General features: G+C 36.0%; 1 protein-coding gene across 3 annotated transcripts in view; it reads left to right on the top strand.

Moving 5' to 3' along the window:
• Positions 1-12,425, top strand: part of GABRB2 (gamma-aminobutyric acid type A receptor subunit beta2) — a 225,670-nt gene that overhangs the window by 199,086 nt on the left and 14,159 nt on the right. For 2 of the 3 annotated variants that reach the window (XM_067566617.1, XM_067566616.1), the window contains one exon: positions 8,470-9,190. The exons of the other annotated variant lie outside the window; for it this stretch is intronic. In XM_067566617.1, the coding sequence (XP_067422718.1) occupies positions 8,470-8,817 (348 nt within the window). In that variant the 3' untranslated portion in view covers positions 8,818-9,190. Of the gene's footprint in view, positions 1-8,469; positions 9,191-12,425 lie in introns of those variants that run through there. 3 annotated transcript variants of the gene reach the window in all.

The following is a 12,425-nucleotide window of genomic DNA, read 5'->3' as shown; positions in this document are numbered from 1 at the left end:
AATATTTAAATAAATTGTCATTTATAGATATACATGTGCACACACAATAGACCTAGTAAATAATTAGAATAAAATTTCCACCAAAAATGATTTTTTCCCACCCTATTTTTCATTGATAATTTGAATTTTCTGGTATTTGCAGACTGGTTATATACATCATAGTGTGGATATCATAGCTAATTTGAGTATAAAAAAAATCAAATTTCCAACTGAAAATGGCAAAAAGGGGCAAAACTATGTATTCCCTTTTTTACCAACTATAGAACGATTGTGCATATAAATCGAAGCATATAATGTACTTGGATATTTCAGACATCCATGCAGAATTTACTTGGAAAAAAGTCTAAAATGCCTGTTTCTTTTGCAATAGAAACCCTCATTCTGTTCTTGTCACTCATATTTCCCCAAAACACACCCAAAAACTAGATTATCAAAGTACAGGTAAGATGCACATTATTGTCCTAATTCTAACAAATTGAATGATGGAGCTTTTCTAATTACTTTACAACAGAGCATTGCTAATTTTAATTATGCTGAACAATCAGTGAAGCCCATTGCCACAGCCAATTTTTGAGACCCTGAACTCACTGCTAAATTTTTTTTTTCATTTGTGTTTACAAGTACATTTCTAGCCCCTTTGTTATGAAGATAACCTTAAAAATGTAAACATTTTTCTGTGGCTGGAAATTTGCAAATGGTTCCCCATAATAATCATGAGTGAAATCCTGGCCCTGTTGAAGTCAATAGAAATTTCATCCCATGTCTTGTTCACAGTCTTTGCCTCTGCCTCTTCAGGCCAGTGACTCCAGTGCCTCCCTTAAGCTTTGAGATGGGTACAAAAGAATCATAACTCTGATGTTTCCCAAAATCCTAAGATCAAACCTGCATCCAAGCAGTTATAGTGGATGAAGATGAATAGAGCATGCCATGCAATCCTCTCTCCAGTTTCTTATCTTCCAAGATGTGATTAAATATCCCCTTGTGCTTGCCACATAAGGCTTCATATATTATACTTGACTTCATTTAAGAAAAATAGTTTGTCTATATTTTACAGGAGTGAGTTTGATGGATGTGCCAAAACTTATCAGCGTTATTTTGGCTGTTCAGCTTGTGTATCAAAAACACAGCTATTTCCAAATGATGGCATAAGATCTTTGTGTTTATCTTTTCAAATTGCTACCACCAGTTGTGATGATAACCGAGTATTTCCAACATAAGCTTTTCAGGAAACATCTGAAAAGCTGCAATAGAGAATTTCAGTTATAAATGTTTGGAGATAAGCATTGGGTACTCTTTCTGTGGTAGCTTTTGGTGCATGCTCCTTATGATGAGGTACTTTATAAGCTTAATTTATATTAGGATCCAGTCCTGTAGATCCTCCTGAGCGCAAGTCAATAAGATTTTTGTTTTATGTACAAAAACATTTCAGTATGCAAGAAAAAAAACAAATATCTTTCAGATATGGAAAACATACATGACACACTTCCACACATGCTTCCAGATCATCAGCTTATTTCTGTCTTCAGTTAGGTCCTAAATCACACAGCTAATCATCATGGGGAATGTTGCTCACTTACCTCAAGACTTACGTTATCTATTATACTTAATTTATTTTTAAAGGAAATAAATTCCTCGCTCTTAAATTATGATCTGGGATAACATTGTGTTCAATTAATCTGCTGCTTAAAAATGAATGGTTAACATTTTCCCCTCACAACAAAAGCATTTTTGTATGATTTCCCCCCAACAGGTAAACATATGTAAATGTACTTACAATAATATCTGTGATATGATCTCCCAGAGTGAGAAATCTGAGCTTCATGATTCCTGGTTTCTCTGGTTAGTATATTACAGCCATCAATAACTGGAACTCAAGATATTCCATTCTAAATCCCTTATCTTCGCTACTTCCTAAATTTCTCAAAATTTGTATAATTTTGCTGAAAATTTTCATGGACATTTTGAAAATTTTCAGACAGCTCTAATAAAAAGCTTCCTTTTATATTATTTCAGGTAAAGGTTGCTTTTTTGAACCCCAGGGCACAAGGAGAATTGTTCCATTTAAAAAAAAAAATGTACATGTAATTCAGACAGGTCCAATTTTAACTTTCAGATTAGTTTCCAATCAGGAAAAAAATGTGTTTGCTACATGCACATTTGAGAAAATTTGGTTCACTATTTTATGTTTGCTTTAAGCTACAACCAATATAGGTTAGAATGAAATGTTTTTTTCACTTCAGTTATGGTCTTTTGTGATGTCATATTTTTACAGACTTCCCGTTTTCTCTGCACTCAGATATCTAAAGAGGTGATGATTGCCTTTAAACATGATCATTGAAGTTCTAATTACATTTTTCAAATGCATACTTTTTCTTTGCTTTAGGTTTCTTAATTGCACTGTATCTTAAATAATGTGTTTTTTTGCTAATAACAGATATTTAACTTGACAAATATTAAAAAAGTTTAAAAAGGTCTGTTTGTTAGATGTGTATAAGCGCATTCCTTTGGGACAGCTGAAATACATTCACTGTTGTTTTCCCATGTATCAGTCCCATCCCTGAGTTATCTTATCTGCTTTGCCTTGGAAAATTCTTTCCTCCTCCTCATGAATCCTTCCTCCTTCCCCTGAGAATTTGTAATAGCTAACAACTATTACATACATTACTATTGTAGATTTGGGGTGAAGGGCTTATTATTAATATAATATTTAAGCCCCTATTCAGGAAAGGACTTAAGTCTATGCTTAACTTTAAGCATGTGCGTAAGACCGATTTAAAAAAAAAGCATCTGCTTAAGTGCTGTCCTGAATTGGGATGCTGTCCTGATTCAGAGACTTCAATTGTTGGGTACAGTCAACTAAAGTTGTTTCATGGAAATGGATATTGAACATGCAATTTAAAGATTTTCTCTATATGCTTTGTCCCTCCCACTCTGCTAGGAAATAAGGTAGGGCCAAACCTTTCCAGACTAAAAATAAGCTAAAAATTGTATCTGTACAGACTGCTCCTCATTCCTCTCTCCACTGGCTGGTTCAGGTGCAAGGATAGCTGGTATTACAAAATGGCTACTGCAAACTAGAATCTGGGGACCAAGATGAATATAAGGAGGCCAAGAATCACATCTCTGGCCCTACCCAATAGTGTCCTCCACATTGTTAAGACATGGAGCAAATTTAGGGTCTGATTCAAAGCCCTTTGAAATCAGTGAGTCTTGCCACTGACTTCATTGGGCTTTGGCTCAAACCTTGAAGAAACATAGGTCTGATGGAAGCATGGATATTGTGCGGAAATGTGAAATTATGGAGTGACAGGTCCATATCTGCTGAGGTTTTTTTAACTCCCATTGTCATGCCCAAAGACCACTCCCCCCTTTCCCTCTTCTATAATGCATAGACTGTTGCAGAATAAAAATCCTCAATTCATGGAATGCTGTACACATACAGTGGATATTAAAAACCATATCTATTTTTGGCTTCTGGGGCACGGCCATTTTGTATATTCAGGATACTAAAGCATTTATGACTCATTCTGCTCTCAGATGTACACATTCACAGCTCTCACTGAAACCCATACAAGCAACACACATCTGAGGGTGAAATTAGGCCCTGGGAATTTTGTTACAAGTAATTAGAGATGTGTAAAGCTCAGCAGTCTTTGTTCACATTTGATTTTTCAATTCATTTTCATTTCCTTTCTGTTTGAGTTATACCTCCTTGAATTTCACTTGGAGTTTTAGAGTTTAAATAAACCCAACAACATGAAGGAAATCTCCACTGAATCTGCAGAGCTTTATTTCAATCGTGGCCTGAAACCAAGCAAAATCATAAATCCGCCCATGTTGGTTCACCTCTCAACCCAGGTTATCTGCAGAGTCTGTGAACCTGACCCATGTTTCAAATTGTGACAAAATCTGAACCCATTGAGCTTTGCTTATTGTCAGGTTTCTTTTTGAACAACTGCAAGTAAGCCCACTTTCTTCCATGGGGACCCAAAAGCACATGTGCATGTTTACATTGCAGAGTTTCATATTTGGAAATTTTGAAATATTGGGCATACCTTTTTGAGTGCATATATGTTTAGCTTTAGTAGTGCATTTACCACTCCAGAACAGGTACACATCGTTAGGCTGCCATTTGTAAACTATTACATTTTTTTAATAATCTCTAGAATGAAACTAGCAATGGGTGTATAGAGACTTCACCCCTAGTGTCCTTCCTACACTCCTTATCCCTTATAGCCAATGCAATTCCTATAGATAAGGTTTAAGTAGTATTCTTTCCGGAGAGATTATTTTATGTCCTTTGGCATTTCACGTATGTGTGCCTTTCCAAGGCATATTTCCTTTAATCCCTGTCTAGTGAGCTGATTCTCAGTTAGTATGCTAGCTCACAGTACCTGTAAACGCTGAGGCCCAATAGTACAGTTTAAATTTCAGAATAAATGAGGTAATCGTGCTCTTTCTGTCCTGGCCGAGTGGACCGTTTTGCTTTGTCAGGGGATAATCTTACCTAATGAAATTGTGCATTATTTGTATGCAGTTCTCACCTGTGTTCTTGTTTCACCAGATTTCACAATTAGAAAGACCAGCCATCATATATTTCCTGTACATTTCTTTTGTTCCACTCTGTGTTTAAAATGAGCAATCCGTATCTGCAAGTAGTTGTCTATAGTATATTATATAGATCAAACAAGAATTTTGTTTGAATACCAGAAAGTAAAGATGTCAATGATATTGTTTGTTTTGAATAGCTAAGTTGTCCATTACAAATACACCCTTTTCAATAAGTGTTCAACACAACAGGAGATAATACCCCAAAACCAAGATACTGATTCTATACCAGCATTGTTTTTGGAAGTGATTCTTCCTAAATGTATATACACATGAGAATGAATGTAGACATTGTAAATTTAAGATATTGTACATTGAATAATGAATAACAGGAATTCCTGTAGATAGCCATCATTTTGGAGTTTCTATATAGCAGGAGGACTATACAGTGGTAACATTTAAACACTCTTCTCTATGTATTTCTTTTCTTGGGGAGGCCATCAGAAAAGTTCAGCAACCCTCATAGCTCCAGGGTCAGCTTTTCTCAGATTGACCTGGACCTACTATAAATACCATTTTTGCCATTTATTTTGCCATCCTCCTTTTTAGACTGGTGATGAAAACTCTTGCATGTGTGCTGTGTTCCAGGCACCACTTTTCCACTTCTGAATTCACCTTTCATTTTCATAGTGCTTACTGCTATTTTTTCATCATCTTCCCATCCTCCCTACCCACCCCTGGGAATTATGTTTGAACTCTGTTGTTCACCATAAGAGTCCTGTTGTATGGTTGAACAACCATTCAGCACCAAGAGATTTTTTTAACCTTCTACCACCTTCTGAAATCGCTTGTACACCCACTTCCCCCAAAAATAATTTCTACGATTCTTTTCATATCATCATATTTTCCTGGGTCAGAATGACCAGTTGGAAAAAATACATTTACATCACCAATTTGTTACCTGTGGTGGCAGGGCCAAGGCAGTAAGAGCACCTCTAAAGCCAGAATACACTTATGTTACTTGTTGGCTCAGAGGGCCCTTGTATCTTTAATTAAAAATGCATATCCTATTAATACCCTATAGTGCATTAATTTTTACTGAAAGATAACAGCTACCTTATCTCTAAGGAAATTGGTCTTGATTTTATTAACTTACAGGACAGAAGAATAATTGGCACATATCATTGTCCAGAAATGTATTCAACAAAGGTATCTTTCATTGTTTTTTAATGTTTTTATCCTCAGGGACTTAAAATTGAGGTCCTGACTACTTATGACCATTAAAGATCCCATGGCACTTCTTGTAAGAGTAGGCACCTCATCCCCAAGCCTCCTGGCCAAATTTCAATTTGTATAATTATGTTCTACTTATCTGACATTCCCACCACCACTCACCCACCCCATAGTTTCAATTGGCTACAGCATTCTTCATTTCCTGTATTAAAATAAAGTGTGTTGTTCTGCACTGATAGACAGTCACCACATTTCACCTGACAGGTGATTACATTTCACTGACTTGTGAAGTAATTCTTCTTTCTAAAGTTTGTAAAGCGCTTTGGGATCCTTCTGGATGAAAGGTGCTGTGTACAGTAAACATGATTCATTATCATTCTATTTCAAACATGAATTCAGTAAGAAAAGTACATTTGATTTAGGGCTGGGCGAACCTACTAGATTAAAATGACACTCCTCACTCTTTATCCTCACAGTGAACCTTTTTTTAGGTTCAAAGGTTAGGTTAATTTTTTTCATTGTTTTTCATTTTCACATCCCTCTGTGCTTCCTGGATTGGAAGTGAAAGATCTGAAATACCATGAAAAAGATACTGTTCTTGTGAGATGTTCAACCAAATGTTTCAGATGTGGGAAGATCAGATTAGTTCTGGAGACTTGTGAATTTGTGTGCTTATATGACCATTCAACCATCTGGAGGTTCGCCCAACGCTAATTTTACTGGATTCTAGGTTACTTCTATTTTTCTTCAGAAAAGTTGTTGAGGTTTTGCAAAACCTCCTCTCCAGCTGTCAAGTTGTTAGACAAAGCTGATATGTGCAGAAGAAAACACCTATCCCTAGAAGATTGTTTGGAATTTTAAATAAATAAAGGATCTGAAACAAAATATATTCTGGCAACTATTTCCTTTCTGTTTACTGATACTAATCCAGTAACTGCTGCCTGATACATCAAGTATATGCAGCAGCTTGCTGTGCAGCCAAATTTACTAGGTGCATGCTAACATTTTGGGGATCTTAATGACATGTTAACAGCAGCCATAGGAGACAAAATAAATAGTTAAGTGGAGAAAAGTTCTTAGCTGTTTACTATAGTATGTCTTGTTCTAAGTCTATTTGATTAAAATAAAACTTTTCCTGTATTTGTGTTTTCCATGCAAAGTGTATTCTATACTACAGTAGTCTTTAAAAAACACACTGTGGGCTGATATCAATGCGAGTCAGAGGGTAGATAAATTGTTTAGATTCAGTTCAGTCTCAAAGAACTTCAGCTGTGGCCAAATTTTTTAAATCAAAGTCATCCCTAAGGTAGATTCTTATCAATCTACAGCTGTCTAGCTTCCTTTTCAGGCCTAAGTAACCCGAGGCCTGACCCTTGTTAAACCTCTTGGGTGAAATCCTTGCCCCACTGGGCCAATGACAAATCTCCCATTGATTTCAATAGGGCCAGAATTTCACCCCTCCTCTGTGGGTTAGACGATAAGGAAAATGAAACTTTGAAGGGGGCTTTTAACTTGTCATTTGTCCTAATTAGTTATCTAAGTATTTGCAATGAGTAAACCTTAGTATTTCCATAATTCAAAATACTTATGATAGCTACAGGGGGAATTGCAAGGAAAATATAGGTGTTAAGGTAACTTTATATGTTTAACTTGGTTAAAAATCTAAAAGTTTTAAGGGCCACTGTTGCACTCCAAATTTACACTAGAGTAAATAAAGTAGAATTTAGTCCTACATCTTTGAATACCCTGACTTTTGTGTACTCAGGCTTTTAATCATAACATTGCATTAATGCTTTCTTCATTGAATACTTTTTTCATTGAATTGCCTTGTTTGAGTTATTAATTTTTTTAAAAGGTAGTAACCACATACTGAAACAAATGTGCAATTAAATTTAACGTTATTACGCTCTGAAATAAATACATATTATTTCTTGCCTCTGAAATTCAGCCCTTTTCTATTGCCAATGCTCTGGTCTGATGAGACACCCCAACGTGCACTGTGCATATGAAGTTCATGAGCATTGGAGAGTGGAGACTGCCTATAAGTATAACATAGAGCATGTCAGTTATTTTCTCTCCCAGTAGCCAGTGGTTCTGTTAGAATTTCAGGATTTTATATATGATCTTCTTACAAAACTGTTGGATATCATGGGAGAGGAAATCATGTTTACTTTATCCTCATGGGTACGCTCCATCATTCATGCATAGCAATACTGAGCTCATCAGTGTTGTGCACATTTGGAGATCTTGGTCAAAGCAGAGGCTGCATTTTATGAAGGTAAAAAACAAAAAAACCCTAGCATAATATTGAGCCCAGATATGTGTGCACAGTGCAGTACCATACTTTTTCAAGATGCATGGAGATTTGTGCTATACATGTGAGATTAGGATGTGGCCACTGACTCTGAGCCATAACAGTGTATTACCTCTGTTCTCAAAATCTGGGATTCAGTGAATATAATCTGTTCAGACGTACAGGACAGGCCTTATTACTCTTACCACTTACAAAGGAATGATAGTAAATACTGTAATGGTTGTATTGAAATGACAGGAATAGAAATCTTTTAGATAGTTAGGAATCCAGTGGATTGGTATTGTTAGATCCAACCTCTTTCAATGTGGGCTCAGTTTATAACTGATTGGGCTTTTCTTTCCGCCTTGCTCAGGCTGCCTTTTTATATTTTACAGATGGATCCTCATGAAAACATTTTGTTGAGTACACTTGAAATTAAAAATGAGATGGCTGCCTCCGAGGCTGTTATGGGACTTGGGGACCCTAGAAGCACTATGCTGGCCTATGATACTTCAAGCATCCAATACCGGAAAGCTGGCTTGCCCAGACACACCTTTGGCCGCAATGCCCTGGAGCGACATGTGGCACAAAAGAAAAGTAGGCTACGGAGACGTGCCTCTCAACTGAAAATTACCATCCCTGACTTGACTGATGTAAATGCCATAGATCGATGGTCACGCATATTCTTCCCTGTTGTTTTTTCCTTCTTCAATATTGTCTATTGGCTTTACTATGTGAACTAAAAAACAAAGCCACACACAAAGCAAGAACTGGATTTCTCTTCAGATTGGTTGTACAGCCAAAAGTGGGACTTAGAAAAATTCTATTCAGGACAAACGTTACTTTAAAACACCTTAGTTGCTGGCCTGCTCTACAGTCTGTTTTATAACGTTTGGGTTGCTTCTGCTAAGTCATAAACACGTTCTTAGTTACAGTCGAAACATGTCCCCCACTTAAAAATGTGGGTGTCCATAAAGAGTGAAGGCAAAATTCCATTCAGACAATCTTTTTTTTTTCAGCATTCATATGAGTTTAAAAACTTACACTATAAAAAAAGGAAATTTGGGAGACAGGTTTGAGTTCTAACAGCAACACGTGTCATTTCTTTGTGAAATTGCACATTCAGTACATATGCATCTATACTTTATTAAAAAGTTTACTAAGATGCTATCATGCTTTTGAGACATATACACTTACCTTCTAAATGTGTAAACTTGAAAACAAGTAGTGCCTATCATGTCATCTTCATGATGATGATGATGGTCAAAGGTTTCTAAGCAGTCTTCAGGTAATTGCTGTTATTTATTAAAAGACTAAACCTTTGACTGATATTCTGAGTGGGTCAGGAGTGTGCACAGAAACTTCAGCAAGTAACACTAGTTTTGTTTTTGATTTTAAAGAGTTGGCATAGAGTTATGATCACAATCCATTGTATTTGTGATCTGTGGGGGAATGTGAAAATTAGATTTCGAAATGGATCAAGCTATCATGGCCTAAATGGGTAGACATGTTGATGGGAAATAGAGTCCAAAATGCCAAATGTTGGTTGTTCAAATAGTAACTTTACAGATGGCTAATGGAGATCATTGGTGCCATGCACTTCCAGGATAGAAAAAGGGACACAGGTGGCAATCATTCAAAAATGCAGCTCCAGGGAAAAAGGAAGGCTAGACTTATATTGTACTAATGAATGTTGTCAGTCATAGTACCTATATTAGTCCAAATGTTCATATGGAATTGAGTGTTTTCTTTCAAATTTGCAGGCTTTCAAGCTTTGCACCTGAGAATGCTTTTATATTTAGAATCTAACATCCAATTTAAAGAGAGTTACTGAGGCAGCAGACAGTTACAGGAATTCATATCTTAGCTGTTTGAAGAATTCAGATTTCAGAAAGTTTCCAGTCATGGATCTTTCAATAGAAAATGTATAGATAAGATACTTTCTCCAGCTAGATTAGACAGTGCCAGGCATTGTTTTTTTAATTCAATAAGATATTTTAAAGGAGAGGATTTGATAGGCATAGATTTAAGATATTAACTGTGCTTTTCAGCATTTCCTCCTTTTAGAATGGCTTCCTTTAAAAACTACTAAAATTCAATTCTGCCTTAGAAAATGTGGGGTTTAAAAAAAAAAAAAAATAATATCCTCTTGTTTTTCTTTCATGTAGTTCTATTTTTTATGAGAGCTATTCCTAAAAGGTGAGGCAAGGTAGAAAATGTGCTCATTTAATCAAAAATAAAAATTGACAATTGCAGTAAGAAAAATGCATCAATTTCTGATGACTTTTACACAACTATTCATTCTGCTGTTCAACAGGAAAATAGTTATAGTAGCAGCCACATTGTGTTGTGTCTATGCTGCCTCTCAGCTATATACAGATTTCTTAAAGAAAAACAAATTCCAGCATGCTCTGAATAATAGTATTTCTGATATATTAGATGAAAATTTGCAGCTATGTTTTCCTATTTAAGGATTCATTTTTGCCAATGCTTTTAAGAATGATTCCTTAACATTTTTCATAAAAAGCAAATTTTTTCTCTTTCCTTTTTTTCCTTGCTTTTAAAAAGTAGCAACTACTGGAAATTTCTGTGGAAGGGGGCTTAGAGGTGACTAATGGTTGGAGGAAAAACAGCTTTGAGAATTAATAGGTCAAGTTTACTCCATTATTTTTTACTTCCACATGACCATTGGCTTCTGCTTCAGAAATAGAGGAAAAAACAGCTTTAAACATTATTGTGTAAACAACATGAAAATCAGATGTGCTGAGCACCCACGACTCTTTTTTAGGGAAGTGGTGAGTCCTCAGTACTGCCTCTAGGGTCAAACCATGACCCACGTGTAGAATCAAGCTTTTGATCATGTGATTAGCCTTTCCAGGGCATTCACACGTGAATTCTGAGAGCATTTCACAAACCAGAACAATGTGCTTTTGTAGACGTATTTGAAGTTTGAACTTCAGTGAATCACGCATGCAAAAACTCATCCTAACTTCTCAGAAAAGGATCCACACCAGAGATTGGTACCAATCTTAGAGGTCTGTTTTTTATGTATGGCACCCTTTGTGATACCCCAGTGCTGTCTCATAGCCACAGTTGTCATTCAATGCACAAAGAGCATTTAATACTTGTGTTTCACAGAAGCATAGGTTGAATACAGGGAACACAATGTACACATATGGTAGATATGCCTCAATTAGAAAAATAATGGAGTATGTTTATTCTCTGCATTGGTTTAGCAGGTCAGCTATGTTCAAAACCATGGAGATCAGATCCTAGTACTGCATATTAATTTATCTGAAGTTATAGTACAAGCCATGACTTCGATGTTGCTATTTGTCGGGTAAGAGAAAATGTCTGGTTTCTACTCAGGTGTCACCAAGAAGGATGTATTAATAGGAGGAAGAAGCACTTTCATTTCCACAAGGTCCTTTTGGCCATTAATGTCATGTACAGAAACTTTTAGAAGACCCTTCCAAAAATGGATTGGGTATCATTTTGTACTAAAGCTAAACACTGTGATGTGAATAGGGTGTGGGTTGCAGGTAGTGTAGGGGATGAGAACTGACAAGACTCTGGCATGGAAGAACCAGAACCAAGGGAGTATGAATCATTACCTCCTCTTCTTGGGACACTTGTTACGAAAGTGATAAATTATGCCAGCATACAACAGCTGTGGCTTTTATCATGTGCTACCTTCTGAGTAAATTAGACTAATCAGACTAGCTTTTACCTTAGAATTTACCTAAAAAGAATACTCCAAACCCTTACACTCCTGTTCCACTGTTGTTAGATCCACTAACTAAAATACTGAAGTTATAATTTAGGTGTTTGTAATATAATTAGAATTACACATGTTGTTATTTCATTATACATAACAGCCAGCAATTAAGGTGTTTTTCATCTTTGTAAAATTCATGGGCAAATTATGACTATAATAATGGCACAGTTTTAATTAATGATATCTTTGAGATCAATATGTAAATATAAACTGTATATGACTGCTAGTAAGTATGACATGCATTTTCAAAACTGAAAACTCATCCAGCATATTTCTGTGTTTGCGTAAAGAATGTTATGTTTCTATCCTGTTGCAATTTAATGACTGGGAAGTAAGACTCAAGCAATGTCATTCTGAATATTTCCTTTATCATTCCCAGGAGGGAGGGAGAACCAGAGTCTTAAATAATATGTTACAGATTACTTCAGAGAGTTTTTACGTTCTAATACAAAGGACATAAAATCTATCAGGTACAAAAGCACAATGCATAGAGAAAGTGGGGGGTGGGCTTATCCCTAGGGAACCACTCCTGTTTATTTTAGGCAAAGTGTGCATTAAAATTAAAGGTCAAAT

The sequence above is a fragment of the Emydura macquarii genome, unplaced genomic scaffold, assembly GCF_026122565.2.
Source record: "Emydura macquarii macquarii isolate MOO-44397 ecotype Brisbane River unplaced genomic scaffold, CSIRO-AGI_Emac_v2 contig_2768, whole genome shotgun sequence".
Taxonomy (NCBI): Eukaryota; Metazoa; Chordata; order Testudines; family Chelidae; genus Emydura; species Emydura macquarii.
This window is presented reverse-complemented; position numbering and strand designations above follow the sequence as displayed.